At 44.2% G+C, this 18,101-nt stretch overlaps 1 protein-coding gene across 3 annotated transcripts in view; it reads right to left on the bottom strand.

Annotated features, from left to right (window-relative positions):
- The window catches only part of DENND5B (DENN domain containing 5B), a 119,521-nt gene that overhangs the window by 10,823 nt on the left and 90,597 nt on the right, over positions 1 to 18,101 (bottom strand). For 2 of the 3 annotated variants that reach the window (XM_065681859.1, XM_065681867.1), the window contains 8 exons: positions 14,826 to 14,919; positions 11,365 to 11,496; positions 10,395 to 10,547; positions 9,810 to 9,888; positions 8,520 to 8,601; positions 3,818 to 3,946; positions 2,441 to 2,562; positions 146 to 291 (listed from right to left, as the gene is read on the bottom strand). In XM_065681859.1, coding sequence (XP_065537931.1) covers positions 146 to 291; positions 2,441 to 2,562; positions 3,818 to 3,946; positions 8,520 to 8,601; positions 9,810 to 9,888; positions 10,395 to 10,547; positions 11,365 to 11,496; positions 14,826 to 14,919 — 937 coding nt within the window. Of the gene's footprint in view, positions 1 to 145; positions 292 to 2,440; positions 2,563 to 3,817; positions 3,947 to 8,519; positions 8,602 to 9,809; positions 9,889 to 10,394; positions 10,548 to 11,364; positions 11,497 to 13,727; positions 13,839 to 14,825; positions 14,920 to 18,101 lie in introns of all 3 variants that reach the window. The other variant, XM_065681873.1, reaches the window with a different exon arrangement.

The following is an 18,101-nucleotide window of genomic DNA, read 5'->3' as shown; positions in this document are numbered from 1 at the left end:
TACATACCTGTATGTACAGCAACCCTTAAAACCTGGACAGCATCTGAAATGCTGTGATCTTAAGAAAATAAATTCTCAGCAAATTAATGCTTATTTGGAAGCATGTTTCAAATTGAAAAGTAAAATGCAAAGAGTGAGTACTCACCTCAAATGTCATTTCTAGGTGGTTTTTAGGAATCTGCATTACACCTGTATCTCCTAGCTCCCCTGATACACATATCCATGGGTTTGACGTGGTTATTGCGTTGCTCAGTTTTTTGATGGGAATTATCACTGACCTGTACGGGATCACTAAGAACAGAATGGGGGAAATAAATTATTCTTGACCTTTTTCCCTTCTGCACCAAACACAATTTCCAGAGTAAACCACATCTCTTACAGAATCATGGAATGGTTTGGGTTGGAAGGGACCTTAAAGATCATCTAGTTGCAAACCCCCTGCCCTGGGCAGGGACACCTTCCACTAGACCATGTCACCCAAGGTCCCATCCAGCCTGGCCTTGAACACTGCCAAGGGTGGAGCATTCCCCACTTCTCTGGGCAACCCATTCCAGTGCCTCACCCCCCTCACAGTAAAGAACTTCTTTATATCTGACCTGAACTTCTCCTGTTTAAGTCTGAACCCATCACCCCTTGTCCTATCACTACAGTCTCTAATGAAGAGTCTTTGTAGGCCCCCTTCAGATACTGGAAGGCTGCTCTGAGGTCTCCATGCAGCTGTCTCTTCTCCAGGCTCTCCCTTGAAGGTTAAAATCTTGCCCTATGCCTCAGCAACCTGACGAGGAGCACTCCTCCCACAGAGGCCGAACTAAGCACGCAGAGCGCGTCTCATCGAGGGTCACAGCAGCAGACGCAGTACAGTCGGAGCAGCGGCTCTGCAGCCCGGCTCTTGGGGAGCTCCCACCGGCATCGTCACCGCCCGCAGCCCCAGCGAGGGCCGCGGTGCCGCCGCACGGTGGAGCTGCAGCGCCGCGACAGAACCAGCCTCCCTCTGCCGCAGAGCCCGGCCGGCGCAAGGACCGGCCGGCCGCAAGCTGACGGGCTAACGGGTAAACCCGGCTGCGGCAGGGCCCGGCGGGCTCAGCGGATGAAGGGAAAAGTTATGGGGGAAAAGGAATGTCAGAAATGCCGGCATGGCTGGCAACGGCACAGCCGAAGCCTCAAGCCTCATCTGTCTCCGTGGACATTCCCCCATCCAAAAACATCATCACCCCTGTCATAATATATACATGTATATGGCTGCCTCATCCCTGGCAGTGTTCAAAGCCAGGCTGGATGGGGCTTTGAACAACCTGGTCTAGTGGAAGGTGCCCCTGCCCATGGCAGGGGGGTTGGAACTGGATGATCTTTAAGATCCCTTCCAACCCAGACCATTCTATGACTCTGTGATTTTGTTAACTCTATGATTTTATGCTGCTGCTTCTTGTTGTTATTATATTAAAAAATATTATTAATTTGCTTTTAAATCTGCACCACCCATAACATTCCCAAGACAGGGACTGCCACCCCTCTGGATTCAGATTTGACTCAAATACTGCACATTAGCGCTGCAAGGCTCGCCCTCCGTATGTTTCACAAGCTGCCTTTCTGACTGGGGAAGATAAGGCAGGCTTTTTACTTTTTTGTGTGTGCCATATAATGATATTGCACTCAAAAAATACCCTCAAATTCCAAGCACTGATCCTACAGGGGAAAGCTGTCAAGCTGGATGCCCCACAGGAGTAAGGTAATGAAGGATGAGTGAATCTCTGCGCTGTGCTAGTTCTGAGGGGATTTATTGCTTTAAGGCGAGAAAAAGTAGAATGAGTGCCTGTTTTGACAGCCACCTAAAACTTGCTTCGCTTCACTCTGAGCAGGCAGCGAAATGAAGAGTACAGGCTGCCAAGTCAGTCCAAATAATTAGGTCATTTGATGGGGTCCTGCCTTCTCTGCAATGCCCAGTGCTGGAGAGACAAAGATTCATTCTGGGACTTCAGTCCAATCTCTGCTCTCCTTACAAGACAGGAAGGGAGAGGGAATCTTTTCAGTATTTAAAGAGAGACAAAAAGAGATTTAAAATATACATCAGAGCACAAAGTGCCTTGTATTTCATCCTCCAAGACTTCCACCTCCTCAGTCTGCAGAGGCCAGAAAGAAGCATTAGGATGTACTTGTCTGGGAGGGAAGATCAAGGAGCCTATACAACTGGGTGAGGAAAATCAAGCCCTACACCGGCACTCTGTGATGATTGCTCTCCTTTGTGCAATGCTTTTACCCACAGCACTCCCACATGACCTTGGCTCTCCAGTTGGTTTCCCAGCGCAACACCCAGCACCAACAACCAAGGTTTCCAGATAAGAGCTTGTCAGCTCAGGCCCCAGCACCAGCACCATCATCCCTTACAAATCATGACAGCAACGAATTTTTATTCAGGGGGAAAAAAATTGATTCTCCAACTCACTGATTGTGGTGAAGACGCTTGTGAAGCAGAAGTAATCCACAGCGTTGAGTGAGAGCAGGTGATACAAGAACTGTTCCCGTTCTTCTTCACAGCGCAGAAAAGCGTAACGCTTGTAAAGCTTCCTGGTAGGAACAAATGAAGTGTTGATCTTAATGGGAGATATGCAAAGTGAGATTCCCCACCTAACACAAGCTGCTAGAAATCCATCCGGAGCATTTGCTACACATGTGTTTTACAGATCACTCCTGCCTCCATCCTACCATAGCAAGGCTATAGGGTTCATCTCATTAAAGGAGCAGGTTTTGCTGCAAAGCACAGATGTAAACTAACACTACCCACCACAGCAGACCTGAACCAACATACAGCAACCTCCTTTCTTCCCTGTATCTTCCCACTGTGGAATAGCCTTGTCTAATAACCTAATCTTCCTCCTGCTCAATCCTGCAACAGAGAAAACTAAGCAAAAGGCACCAAACCAGGGAAGGCACCAAGCAGCAGCAGCAGTGCTCCCAACACTCTTTCAGTTCAGTGAACCTAGTGTACATCACCAACTGCCCAAAGCGGTGCAAAGACACACCAGGAGATACCCTGGCCCTGCTCCAAGAAAGCACAGAGCTTGTGACACTGCCTGCAGTCTGAAGGCAGCAGAATCCCAAAAAGCTGCTGAGGTAGATAGATGTAGATGAAACTTTAGGAAAAGACAGGCCTGCCACCAGGCCTTTAAACGGATAACCCAGGAGGTGATTGTCTCCACCTACTCCTCTTTCTTCCCATTTGGTAGCTTCTGGCATAAATCATGCCATGTAACTCATCATGGAGCCAGAACTGCATGTAGTAGTTAGGATGTTTCTTTTCATATGGTTTTGTTTGGTTGGTTAGTTTCTTCTAAATGCTTTGCTTTGAGAAAACGAAGTCAAGGAACGTCTACACCGGCAGTGCCTGTGCTTGAAAGAGGAGGCAGAGCTGGGGCAGCTGCTGAGTGGCCTCTAATCCAGCTCATGGCTGTCAGGATGGGGGTGAGCCAACCTAACACAGGGCTGCTGTGAGAAAAGGGGCATTCCTGTGCGGGCTGCTTCATTTGCACAAGATACAGTGACTGTAGGGTGGCAAAGTGCCTTGGGTCAAAACCCTGATCTGACCAGCACCTAATGCCTCCTTCCTGAAAATTATGATGTTTTCCATGTGGGTGAGCAGACTTCTGCCCTGCTGGGTGGGCAGAACCTTCTCCCCCAGACAACCTCCGCCTTTAAATCACTTCTAGCTGGAATCCACAGTATCCAAACAGGATGCCTAGCTGCACCCCAAACCTGCACAGCACCTTGACACACCACTGAGGGAAGACCTGAAAGTGAAGCTTGAGGAAAAGAGCCAGCTTACTTGGCAAGAGCCTGGTTGGAAAGCAGCTGCTTCAGGTGCTGAGACAAAAGCTTCTTCTCCAGAGAAAGCCTTATCCAAGCTCGGGCTCGTCCCACATCGGTCTTTATCTCACTCATGTTCTGAACATGCCTGAAACAGGTGGGAAAGAAATAATAATAACAGATGAATCATAAAAATTCTACATGCTTTAAATGGCAACATCCAGGGTGATGCAGCAACTGGACTGGAAAACACTCAGCAGGGCCCTGCAGAGCCCTACACTGCAGCACTGGCCTGGGGACATGGGCAGCCCTTCCCAGGCACAGCAGGGTGCAACCTGGGCACACTGCAGCCCCTATCAGCTGCTCTGTGTCCTGGTGTTTGCTTGGCCAAGGTGAGCAGGGGTAGATGTCCTCATGGACACTGCTAACACTTTAAACAAGCAGCTACCATGTGAGACCCAGTTATATTGTCACAGTTGCTCCCCAAGCTGCCAACACAAATGGGTATATTTGGGAGGACAAAAGAAAAATACATATCTTAAGAGTTTCTTCAAACCACAATTTACTCTGAAGGCTCTAACAAACCTGTTGATGGCAGCTGCTATGGGAAACCTGAGAAAAAGAAGACTGGGGTAAACCAAGTGACAGGCACTCACAAGCAGTATCACATTTTCAGGGATATGAGGTCCTTGTGGAAGTGACAATCTGACTAGCCCTCCTCATGCTTGGTCTGTAGGAAAGCAGAACTGTTCCATAGGGGCTTTATTCTATGGTTTTGCTTTTCTTTTTTTAACCTTCCCTTATTCAGCTTGGAGAATGCCAGAAACCTAATTTTAGAGCACAGGGAGCTTTAGAAGAGGAAGAGAACTGCCATGGCAGGGCGAAGTTGCTTGCAAAACTCCCCAACTTGGTTAAATAAACAGCAAAAGCAAGAGTAACATTTTCCAATAGAGGAAAGAAAAGGCTGCGATTTCTTAATTTTCATAAAATTTACATGTTAACTGCACAGGCAGTTCAGCCCTCCAAACCTTCGTGGCAGGCTCCAAGTACCACTAAGCTGAGCCTTAACTATCTCTGTTGTAACTTGCTTTCCAACTCCTGCATCTTCCTTGAAGGCTCTTCACTCACTGCTGAGTGTTAGGGAATGTGGCAATATTTACTCCAAAGAAAATCCATCAAAGTCATGCTGTGACTGATGCTTTTTACATCACTAGCATAGTCTCACTGTCTCGTGTTTTCCCCCATCTGTTACACAAAACGCGTGCTTTGTGTTATATTTGGACCCTGTATTATTTGAGAAAAACACTCTCTTGTTTATAGAGATTCTTTACCATAACACGACCAGGACCTTGAGGGCAAATTTGAAAACTGAAACTTCGTGCTGTCCAGGCATAAGAGCTCACAGTGCACAAATGAAGTGGATATACACCAGGTATAGCTCAGCAGCACTGTTCTCTACAGGCCGACCTAACCTGAATCCTCAAAACGCAGGTCTACCCTTGCAATCCAAGCTGAGGTGTCTCTGTCACACAGCTCGGTGCTTTATGTACATATCAGAAGAACCATCAGGAAGGAACAATCAATAAGAGTAATGGTGGATTGCCAGTGGCAAAACCTAGGTTACTTGAAACTCCTCTTAAAAAAAAAAGACAGGAAAAAACCCAAATGTCTTTTTAAAGAAACTTTTCTCCTGTTTCCTAACATGACACATGGATAGATCTTTGATGGTCCAGGTGAGAAGTACTGACTTTTACTGACCTGTAAAACAAATGCAGGAGGGCACATTACACTCACGTACTAGTCCTTGCCCTTATAAAAGCAAGCTTGGCAGCATCTCTCTGTCAGCAGCAATGCCTATGAGCTGAATCACTGCCGAGAGCCTTGCTCCTGGCTCTGGAAAGCCCTTTCTGGCTCAGAGCTTAGCAGCCAGCGCTTGGCCTTCCGGCCCAGATAGCTGGGCACGAGTCTTTGAGAAACAGGATGCGCACTACACTCAACTACATCTATTGAGACACTCACCTCAGACATTTCAAGTCTTTTGAGATGGGAAGATCAAAGCACAGACTACCATCTCCCTCCCACACCTTCCCCCCCAGTGCTCCGCTTGAATTACATCTAAGATGAAACGCTGAGTAGAATATGTTATTTTGCTGCGAGAAGATTCAAGTACAGATGGACTCAACCTCACTCCATGCATGCTCTGTACCTCTTCATTGCCCGTATCTGGTTCATACCAGATTGGCAATAACTGTGCATTTGGGAAAAATAAGGCTCTGCAACCATGCAGATTGACAGAGACATAAAAAAGATTCAGTTATCAGTCTTGGTGTCAGCAAAGCAGAGTTTAACAGAACAGAGCATTCGGGAGCTCAAATTTATTTCACCCTCAGTTGTGAGAGTCAGAACAGCTCTATTTTTATCAGTGACCTAAGCATTAGCACTGTTTGCTTACCACTGCACAGCAAACTCTTCTTGTCAGGGTAGTGAACAGCAATTTCCATGCAACTCCCTAGGTTGGGACTTGCTTTTAATCCCATTAGCAATAAAGAAAAATCTATTTACTCTGTCAAATGTAAGCCTGGGGAATGGTGAGACATACCCTCTGCAAATAGCTGTGCTGACAGAAGAGGCTACAGCTGCTCAATATCACCATGGCCCTGAGGATGGTGTGCATGCTCCCCATCCCACTGCAGTCAGAAACAAGCTGCGCTAGCTCATCCCTTGTAGGTAGCAGGTCCTTTCTAACCCAGCTTCTTTCAGCTGGAGCAGGTTAGGCATGACTGCTGTGGGCCCAGCGCCTGGGCCCGCATCCTCTGCTGCAAGCTCCACACGGGAGGGGAGGCACAACACAGGCATGAAGGCAAGCTCTGGCAGAAAGGAAGAGCTTGTCCCATGGGGAAGGCCCAGCTGGACCAAAGGTTTCAGGGAGTTGTGCTGGTGCTGACTGGTCTAGCTGGACACTCAGCAATGTGCATGAGGGGTGAGGTCAAGCTGGAGGCAGGCTGCAGCAGGAGCCTGTAGGGGTGGGAGAGATGCTGGAGATCCTCATCCAGGGAAAAGGCTGAAGACCAAAACCCCCAACACACTTGTGCAGAGACTCTCCATGAAGAGAACCAAAATAAACACCTTGAGCACCTTCCTTACCACATCTAAGATGCCTGGCTTTGTGAGGGGGGCAGAGGACACAGCAGGTTACCTGCGGCACAGGCCCATTGCACATTCAGAGAGTGACTCCTTTTGTTGTTTACATAACCTTGCATGAGCCATCAAAACCAAGCTGTGCTTAAGGCAATGCTTAATCCTCTAGCCTTTAGCTCAGTTAGCACAGCAACCCCGGCAATTTAATAGTTACCCATCCTTTTATCTTCAACATGAATCTGTGCGTGCAAACACTAAGCAACACTCATTCCAAGCAGAAGAAAGTATGCCATGAGATTATAGATGACAAATTCAACTCACCATCTGCCCAGCATTTTCTATGACCAGACATGTTTGTAGACAATCACGAATACCCAAGGTATTATAAAAGGTAATGTTCTGCTTCTGTGAAAAGCAGAACAGAAACTCTTCACAGAAGCAGAACAGAGTTTCTCTGAAAAAGCAGCAGAAATATTCTTTCAATTTAAGCAGGAGAGCTCAGATCTGTGCTAGGCTTTCATTCTTAAGTAGAAGTACATGGAAGACAAAACCCATGCACGCAGCAGCAAGCACACATGGGCTCCTGTCAGGAATCCCCACCCAGCACATGAGTTTCCGCTCCAGATCCTCCTTCATCCTTTCCTCAGCCTGACCCTCTACATGCCCATCAGCCTCAGAGGACTGAATCAAGTAAATAGCTGCCATGTCCCATGAGAGGGATGCTAAAATGACAGACACATATTCAAAAATGACCTCTTGGCATTATACTCTTAATTACACAATATATTCCTCCTCCTCTTTCGCATGCAATTTTAGCCTTATGTGGCATGTCATATTCTTCAGAATCAGAGCACAAGACTCAGACTACATAACGTCAAACTAACAGGTTGCACACTGCAGGTGGGAAGTACAGTTATTTTCTTTCAGAAGTCTGACTAATCTGTGTGATGTCACACCAGAAAAATATGTATCTGTAATAACACACATAGCAAAGATCAGATCACTGTAACCATGGCTTTGTGAATTAACTACAACTAATCTTATTTTTACCATCCAATTTTTTTGCTCTATTTTACGTGGCAGAAGGACGTTGTGTTACAAGAAACAATACTCATGTTGTCTCACAGATTGCTAGCATTTGCTAGCAGCTTTTTACAGATGAGCATTATTGCATCACTCCTCCCCACTTTCCATGGCACTTTTACCTCACTGCCATCCCTAGCCATGACAAGTGGAAGTGTGCAAACAGTAGCCTGACCTGGCAGCAGCTTTATCAAGGAGATGCCCTAAAGAACTTCTGCCTAGTACTATCACATGGGCCTCCACCTTTTTTTACTCCTTACTCCTATTGGCTCCCAACCAATACTGCTTATGTGTTTTTCATTGTTTTTTTACTAAAATAAATCAAGTGCACATGCAAAAAAGTTTTGCAAAATGAGAAGGCAACACTTTGTAGATATTAATGCAGGCTGAGGAGAAGGTTTAATCTCTGTAGCTTTTGTAGACCCAAAGCCAGTGAGAACCTTTACCTTATGCTACACAATTAAAACCACAATTAATGCTTTAGGAAACAAAGTGCATACCTCATATCTTGTATCAGGGAAACCCTCAAAGTAGGCAGAGTAATTCCTGTATCAGACTTCCGTCTTTCTGTTCCAATAGCAACTGCAGTGGAGAAAATACATGATGTTAACATAAAATTACAGTAATGGTCTGCAATGCATTTGTTTTACAAAACAACCTTCAGTGGCTGGTAACTGCAATCTTTCTGCGTACCATCATTAACTCTGTCCTGGAAATGTAGAAACAGACAAAATGAAAAATGCTTAATATATTCCTTCCTTAATCCAGCACTGAAGTTGCAGATTTAGCTTCTTCTTGTGTATGTGAAATACACTAACATAAATCTGCATGGCAATCAGTTTTATTAGCAATATGTTTCTATGGAAAGCTCACAACTGAGAAGGACGTGATGGAATGAAGCTACAGTAGCATACTTGATGCTAAGAATGCCGTGCATTTCTGTGCTCCACTACTGTGATCAAACTGCTTTGTGGTGACACATTTTGCTCTCAGGAATTTGTGCCTGCCAGCCAGATTGCTCAGTGCATTAGTCACTGAAGCTTATTAAAAAGTCTTTTCATGAGTGAGACTAGTTTGTCCATAGATGTGTCTTTGAGGACCGATCATACAAGCTCCCATCTGCAGGACTGGGACAACTGGGGAATCGTTGGAAAACGAAACACTAAAGTTCAGAGACTTTTATTATAATATCCATCAGCACCCACTTGGCAGGGAGGTCTCAAGAACATCAGAAAACCAACCTCTCTCACAACACAGAAGTGATATAGTGATTGCAAAGGGCCAAGCCCTAAACTGAGCACCTAGACTGATGGATAGAGATTAATTACACAACTTCTGAACTGTACCATCCACCAGTCTAAGGATTTGCTAAACATGGAGTTATTCACATTGGGATTTGAGATAGATTTTGCTCACTGAAAGAAAAATGTCAGCTGCCTTAGACACAGCTCCACACCCTCAGCTTCTTCAGAAACCATCTCCTGTGGAAGCACTGCTTCTCACACCTCACTCAATGCTGATTACAAGGGAATTCAGGTAGCAAACAGACATCAAGTGATTTTCAAGACAGGGATAATAAGTAGTTCCTTTGCCTCCAATGTCAACCTATTTTGTTCAGACATCACGGCATCTTCACAATGATTATGAAAGGTCTCAAAATGTAAATGTGGTATTAGCAAGCAAATACACTGAAAATCCAGCATGGGTTTCATGTGGTTGCACGGTTCCTTCAAGGCCCAAGTTCATTTGCTGTGATGGACCCTTCATGGAGTCAGTTGCCAAGTACTCACCTGGAGACTCTGCACTATGTTCTTGCTTCTCTTCTCTCTCCTGGTACTGAAGTAAATGGGACCACAAAGCAGATTTTCCCTGCAAATTGAATATGTAGGTACATAGGTTTAAATAGATCAGGCAAAAGAAAACAGGCCAATGAACATGGCAAAATAACGGGATGGCATTTCAGTGGGTAAAAAGTTCCATAATGGCAATCAATCCTTCTCTCTTGGGCCATGAAACCTCAGGAAAAGTACAGAACCATCCCACCGCCTTAGCAGTTATACCTCCCACTTTGTTTCTTTGTCCTGTCCCTGGGTTTCTTATGTGCAGGTTGAAAGAGAAGAAACCAAACACCTACTTGACATCATCATTGCTATTTCCAGAGGTACTTGTCAAATTAAAAGAAGAAAAAATAAAGCAACCTGCCCCAAACAAAACCCCAAACCCTTACAAGATATGAACCAGGGACTGTGAGCCGAAAGATTACTCTCACTTTATGCTGGAATGATACCACTGTGTAGCAGCTTAAAAGGTAGAGATGGTATTTAGTATTTGCTAGAGTACTGTACACACAAAGCCCCGAGTTTCCAGTTACCAACCTGCTTGACCTGCAGACCGTGGCTCCAGATTCTTTCTAGCAGATCACAGAGACTAGCAATCAATGTATTTTCCTCCAGACCTGTTATGTTGGCTTCTCCATGTCCCAGCTCAACTGCTTCATGGCCCATCTTCTCTACCAACATACGTTTAGTCTGTAAAAAAGGAAAGAAAAAAAAAATCTCCAAAGGTTTCTAAAATTATTATCCAAAAAGGGAAAGAACTTCTAGATTATTTTACTTAAACATGCTTAATCTAGAGACCACTGCTAATGGCCTGACCAGAGAAACTTTAAATCTCCTTACAGAGGTAGTAAGTCAAAAAGAATTATAAACAAAATAATTGCATGATTATTCCATGCAGTCCTATTTCTATACCCTTTATCTATTGCCCTATACTTACACTGCTGATCTATAATAGACCACTATCAAAACCAGAATATAGGCTACATACATTTTCAGCCTTACTCAGTACTTGGTTACAGCTATTAGAGTTTCAACTGCAACGGACACAGAGACACAAAAAAGTTGTATTTCCATGGCTACACAAGTTTCTTTCACATTAGAAACTGCTGTAGTTAATTTGCTCTGCATTAACAACATGCACAACAGTTGCACATGCTGAATGCTTCCCTTTTGACATAGGGTCTCAAGCCCTCGAGTTATGCTTAGGCTAGATGTAAGTATGAACAATTAAAGGAAATTCTCCCTAAGATGTCTGATAATGATGATTCTCATTGCTGTTCTTTTTACTGTTTCCACCAACTTAGACTGCATAAAAAGAAGAGTGATAACATGTTCTTTTCTTTCCTAGCAGTAGAAAGATACAACACTAAAGGGATATCCACCCTGCAGCAGGCTGGTATGCCAATACACCAACGCCGTTGCAGCTGTGAAGGACTGTGAGGACGCTGCTTGTGGATGCTATGTAGGCTCAGTGTAAGCGAGGGGAGAGTAGATGAGGAGGACCTACCTTCACACGACATTCCTTCAGTAACCCTTCCACAAATTTCCAGTTGGTCTGTGCAATCACAGCTGGAGAGAGGTCTGAGAGTTTGGGCTGCCTTAAATTTTTTCCTAAACTCCTCGCCTCCTGCATGTATTTCTAAAAATAAACAGAACATTCAGGTATTACAAGTCAGAGGGACTCTCCTCATCCTAATCCTAGGCAAGCAAATGCTGGTGAAAAGGAATGAGCTAGTGTTAATCTAGGAACAAAATCATGATTTGCCTGATGTTTAGGTGTCGGGCTGGAGAAGTGGAATCCTCCCTTCTGACAACAGAAAAAGCAAGGTGTTTTCCAGTCTGGTACTGAAACAGTCAACGTTAGCTAGTGAACTGTGTTGTTAGCCACTAGCACAAGGTTAGCCACAGCAAGTGCATAAAAGTGCAATACCTTCGTTCAGCAATAAAGTCTAAACACCAAGGTTTTGTTCGCTGTTATTTGAGTCACACTTAAAAAAAATAAATTAAAAGCCATTTGTCTGATTTGTGACCAGACTGTGCAGGAACTGAAAAAAATCCTTTGAAAATAAATTACAATAAGCAGAAACACACTTACTGAATGAGAAAGAGTTCATCCATTACTTTTCATCTGGATAGTTTATGTGGGAAAAATGAGACTTGATTTTATTCTCAATTAACTTATTAATTACAAGTGAAGCTCATCTTAAACAAAACTGACATTTAGAATCATTCATGTTTTTACTGTGGGGTAGTAATTGAGAAGTATGGACAAAATTTAGCATATTATTACAGGTAAAACAAATCCAAGCTATAATAAGATACTTTTAAACCTTCCTGCTCCACTGCCTTCTTGTTCAGGGGTGGGGTGTTTCTTGTTAAGCCAAAAACCCCAAACCAATCAACATGTTGAGCAAGGCTAAGAAGCTGGCCTCATATAAGTGTGCAAATGTGAAGCCTATCAAAAAGTTGTCCAAGCATTATTTGTAAAGCTTTTTGTTAAAATAAGCAAGATTATAGAATGTTGCCAAATAAAAGTATTGAAACCCAACACTCATAGCTTGGTGTAGGAATGCTCCATTTCCGTAGTGTGTTTTTACGCAGTTAATGCTGCCTCTTTTGGGGATGGCATGTGACAATGACTGCTCTTCCCCCGGAGATGAGTGGGTCGCATCCCTCCAGTGATCCAGTGCTGCTGCTGCCTGTGTTTCTGGGGAACTGAGAGGTCACTATGGCTGCTGCATCCTTAGAGCTTTCTGTCTGTGTAGGAACCAATTTATTTCATAGAATCACAGAATGGCTTGGGTTGGAACAGACCTTAAAGATCACCTAGTTCCAAACCCCCTGCGAGGGCATGGATACCTTCCACTAGATTAGGAAAAGCAAAAGAAAATCCAAGCATACTGAAGTTAACTGAAACAGCTCACTCTTTTTTTGGTTTTTTTTTTTTTGTTGTTGTTTTTTTTTTATAGAGGAGTACAGTTTTTCTGACACAACCGGAGTTTTTCAATACAAAATTTGGACAAGAACCACTTAACATCAGTCCAACAGGTCAGACAAGCATGTAGGGTTCTGCCACAGAAAACTGTTCAACAAACGTGCTCAGTTAGGTAATTACAGTTTCACCAATACTGTAAAGACCTTAAAATAGTTGAAAAGCTACACATGGAAATAAGTTTAAGAGAAAAATCACAGCGTATTGCTCAGCAAGCAGTATCACAAGTGATTTCCAGCTAACTCAGTGCAAAAATTAGCAGCAAAACCAGTGAAAGAGTAATACAGGGAATGTATAATTAGGAGATCTAGTATTTCTTTCTAAATGTAAAGGAAAAAGTAAAATGCAAAGTGTGGTTATATTCTGAAGAGTACCAAACATGGACAACCTTACTTTACTCATTGTATGTCTTGTTATTATGTTACAATAAAAAAAGATACGAAAAATATTAACTCTTGTAAGTTCCAGAGAAGAATAAGGGTGGGCTGAGAGAAGAAACTGATTGGTCTTTTCCTGTTCATCAGCATCCACACAACACTGTCCTCTTCTACACTGGGATATGATGATCCAGCAGCCAGAAAGCAATGCTTTTAGGACCTGACACCCTAAGTTGAATTGCCAGGTGAGAAACCGGGAAGAATGAAGCAAAGCAAAATTCTTGCCTTTCAGCCTCAGTGCTTTCCTGTTTGCCAGGGAACTGGCCTGGAAGCCTAGAGCTCATTTCCAGCTACTTTTCTGATTATAACCACACTTCCGAGTGCTACAGGGACGTGCTCATATTCTATGAGAGAGGGGGCGGTTCGACACAGTGAAGACAGCAGTTCCTCATGCTAACAACATCTCAAAAGCAGCTTTCAACAAGAAAAACTAAAACATACCAGGCAGCACTCAGAGAAGGACTTTTTAGGAGGCCGTACAGGAGGGGGTGGTCCCTGATCCCACTCCCAGAAGGCCATTGAGTTCTGACGAAGCAAAAGCTCCTCCGATGGCTAAGAGGAGGCAGATGCCCCAATGGCAGAATAGCCAGAAAGAAAGAAGAGACAAAGCAGGAGAGGCATGCATATGATCCACAGCCAAAAAAAAAAGAATAAAGTAAATACATGACAAAATACTGAAAAGGCTCTTCTGAGATATAACACATAAGGCAATGTTTAAAATACACTTGCAAAGCCATATTAGCAAAAATAGCAACAAACGTACAAGTGCTGTTTTGCTGAGTTTCCATGAAACATCATTCAAAGCTGTGGTTCAAGAGTCCACTCACGCATTCGGGCTCTTTCAGAAGACACATGCCAACACTGGCCAACATAATGCAACAAGATTTACCACAAAACAGCATGAATGCTTTATTTTTGCTAGTGCCATACAGAAGCAGCACATGGACATCAAATGGAATAATATGGCAGAAAATATTCAATGATGGAGAAGAAACTGAAAAGATGGGAAGGAAATGAGTTCACGTGAATGACATTTACAAGATGCATGGCAGTTTCCAAGCTTTAGGCATAAAAAGCCCCAAAGTCCTAACCTTTCAAATAGGCTTACTCGTGTCAGGAATCTTTGTGAGAAAGACAGAGAAAAAAGTTCCTTAAAAAAAGAAGCCCTGCCTCATTTGCCTTCGCAGCACTGACATTTTATTCAAGGACTTGATTTTTCCAGAGACCTTCAGCCTAGCAAGAACCCGGCAGCTGCACCTGGTAACATGCAGTAACACAACCAAATCAGCGACTAAGCCATTTTCGTGACAATAAAGGGACTGCCTTATTCCAAAATCATAAAAGCATTTTATTTATGTTGTGTGCTTTGAAGTTGCATAACATCCACAAGCATCTGCGACAAGCGGCATCTAAATGGCTACAAAGACCCATACAAACCTTAGGACTGCCACAAAACTGCCCAAAGCAATAACACATCATTAATCTAAACCTCACCTCCTGGCTCCCAAGCTTGGGCCACTCGCAGAAGATGCCACCTACCTCCCTCAAATCGTTGTCCAGCCCAATATGCTCCGAGTGCTGCCGCAAGCGTTCCTTCCTCCGCTGCGTGGTGGTGCTGCGACTGGCCCAGCGGCTGCCAAGTCAGAGAGAAAGACATATGTGAGAGGAAGACATATCAGGAGGGAAAGCCTGGGTCAGGAGCCAGAGGACATCCGACTGGAGCGGGAGAAGTGAAAGCACAAACTTGGACCCGCAGTAGATGCGGGTGCAAGCTGGTGTCCGACCTCCCAGTGGGAAGCCATCTGGCTGGTGACAGGCCAGCACGCACCCAAGGGACAAAAGCCCTGGCATGAACATGCCTGCTGCCTGCCAGGGTCCCGGTGAGAGCTCCTGTGCTACCCAAACGCAGGTCATGCCGCAACACTGATGCCACCACTATGCAACGGTTATACTTGGTTACCCAACACCACCATTGTTTGCTGCCTTTGCTGAAGTTTGATAAAAATGGTGCCTGTAGGAACAAACAAAATAAAACAACTTTAGCAACTTCTGAGGTTTCCCACTTTTACGGGAGGTGGTACTTCTCCTTTCTCCACTTCCTGTGGTCCTCTCAGGAAAAATTTCAGAGCAAATTCTTACTGCAATAAGAACTACTGTGATGTTGGATGCACCTATGTTTAAAGACCATAAACAATGTTGATGTTCCTGGGATTAATTACATTGCTATCCCCAATATATCTTTATTACACAGAGCTTCAAAACACCACAGAAAGCCTTTATTTTTTCTACATATTCATGTATGTCCAGTTGAATTTTTCCCTCATCTGAAGCTGTTGCCTGAAAACAGCCACTTTCAGGCAACAGGTTTGAAACTAAGCAACCTTAAGGCTGCAAGTGCCCAAGCTTCCACGTGTCCAAACTTCTTTATGCCAAAACGAGATAATTATGTCCCAAGGACTTTCTAGTCTGACTGTAGGTTTCCTAAGGATACCACAGCCTTCTGTCAAATCCTTGAAAGCAAAAATGCTCAACTAATGCAGAGAATAAAGAAGTTAATACATTATTTATAAAAGAAAGCTGAAATAACGCTGTAAAAAGCAACCTATCGAGCATTAAGAATAAGTATCTTAATGGACAGGGAGGCTGTATCTTCAGAATGAGATTACTTAATTACTGTGGTTGCATTTATTAAAATTAGAAATATCACAGAATCACAGAATCCCAAGGGTTGGAAGGGACCTCAAAAGATCATCTAGTCCAACCCCCCTGCAAGAGCAGGGTAACCTACAGTACATCACACAGGAACTTGTCCAGGCGGGCCTTGAATATCTCCAGTGTAGGAGACTCCACAACCCCCCTGGGCAACCTGTTCCAGTGCTCTGTCACTCTTACAGTAAAGAAGTTCTTCCTGATGTTAACGTGGAACTTCCTATGCTCCAGTTTACACCCATTGCCCCTTGTCCTATCACTGGATATCACTGAAAAAAGCCTAGCTCCATCATCCTGACACCTACCCTTCACATATTTGTAAACATTGATGAGGTCACCCCTCAGTCTCCTCTTCTCCAAGCTAAAGAGACCCAGCTCCCTCAGCCTCTCCTCATAAGGGAGATGTTCCACTCCCTTAATCATCTTTGTGGCTCTGCGCTGGACTCCTTCAAGCAATTCCCTGTCCTTCTTGAATTGAGGGGCCCAGAACTGGACACAATATTCCAGATGCGGCCTCACCAAGGCTGAGTAGAGGGGGAGGAGAACCTCTCTTGACCTACTAACCACTCCCTTTCTAATGCACCCTAAGATGCCATTTGCCTTCTTGGCCACAAGAGCACATTGCTGGCTCATGGTCATCCTCCTATCCACCAGGACCCCCAGGTCCCTTTCTCGTTCACTACTTTCCAGCATCTTTCAATAGAGATAAAAAAAGCCTCCAAGCATATATCCTTTCAGCTGCTTCATGCAGTCAGCTGCCTCTCTCCCGCACTCAGAATTCAAAGAGCAAAACCAAGGCGAAGCAGAACACAAAGACTTGCCTAGAGCAGCATCCAGCTCCAGTGCCTGCCAGGATGTATGAATAAGCAACTGCTCTCAGATGGCTTCTTCTACAGGACCTGTGATCAACAGGCAGAACCCCTGGAATTTGGGTTCTCTTCCTTTGTACATCTATACAGAAGGAAACCTAGAGATACCCACATCAAAGATAGAAGTGTCTGCTTGGTGGTCCTCTCCACACAGGTGGTATTGGTGAGGACAGCAGCAACCTTTGGTTTCCAAACCCACCTATTTCTGTATGCACCCCAAACAAGAGTACATACAAATAGGATGTGGGATCTGAATTATGTGGGCAAGGACTTTTAGCTGGTGACATGTAAACAGATGTACACCTGGAGGAGGAAACCCTTGCACAGAGCTGGACTAGGGTCCTGACATGTCCAACAAGTGGCTGGGGATGCATAGGGAGGAGAAACTGGTCCAAGAGGAGAGTAGGGATGTGACTCCCAGAGAACAAACTCTCCTCTTTCCAGAAAGAAGGACTGCATATATGTACCTAACCATTTCCACCAATTCTGCCAGTGGGTCAATTGAAGACCACATTTTGGATAACCATACAGATAATAAGGGAAAAAAGTCACGGGATCTACAGTTTTTATGGCCAAATCCAAGTCACTTCCTACCTCCCAAATAGCACCAAGAAAACAAGTACAAAGTAAGAAATAAACACCTGGGTCTGCGTGTTATTGTGTTTCAGCACCTCACCATCCCGTATGACAAGAAATTTATTTTCGAAGCGATGTAGCCTCAAGTCTCTGGTAACTAAACAAAACAGCCCAATAGGTGTCTGCACAGCAAACGCTGATACCTTCTCAGAGGAATACATTAGTGACGTAAGTGTCTTTGCACCTCCTCAGAAGCCTTAAGAAGATACAGCCTGTGAGTTTAAAAAGTCACCACTTATTTTTTTCAGAAGCAATACCCAGTGCCTCATTGCATGACCGAGAGGGGGGAAATAAACCCTTACAATGTAATAATCTCAACAAGTACAAATGCAGCATAAAGAATAGCCCCTCAAACACAGTAAAAGTGACTTTGGCTACCTGGCTCTGGAGACCTTCCATGTATTGTGAGTTAGTACAACGCTTACATTTCACATGACAGAATGCCAGTAATACATTGGAAAGTTAAGTTAGAGATCAAATATTACCCACATCCTATTTTTCTGCTCCAATTTATACACTATTTTCTGAATTCTAGACAAAGTTTGGATCCCTCTCGACCTGGCACTTCTGCAGTTACTGGAAGATGTAAGAATTGCCAGAA

Source organism: Lathamus discolor, chromosome 1 (genome assembly GCF_037157495.1).
Source record: "Lathamus discolor isolate bLatDis1 chromosome 1, bLatDis1.hap1, whole genome shotgun sequence".
In the NCBI taxonomy this organism is placed as follows: Eukaryota; Metazoa; Chordata; class Aves; order Psittaciformes; family Psittacidae; genus Lathamus; species Lathamus discolor.
Note: the sequence above shows the minus strand (reverse complement) of the source record. Positions and strands in the feature narration are given on the sequence as shown.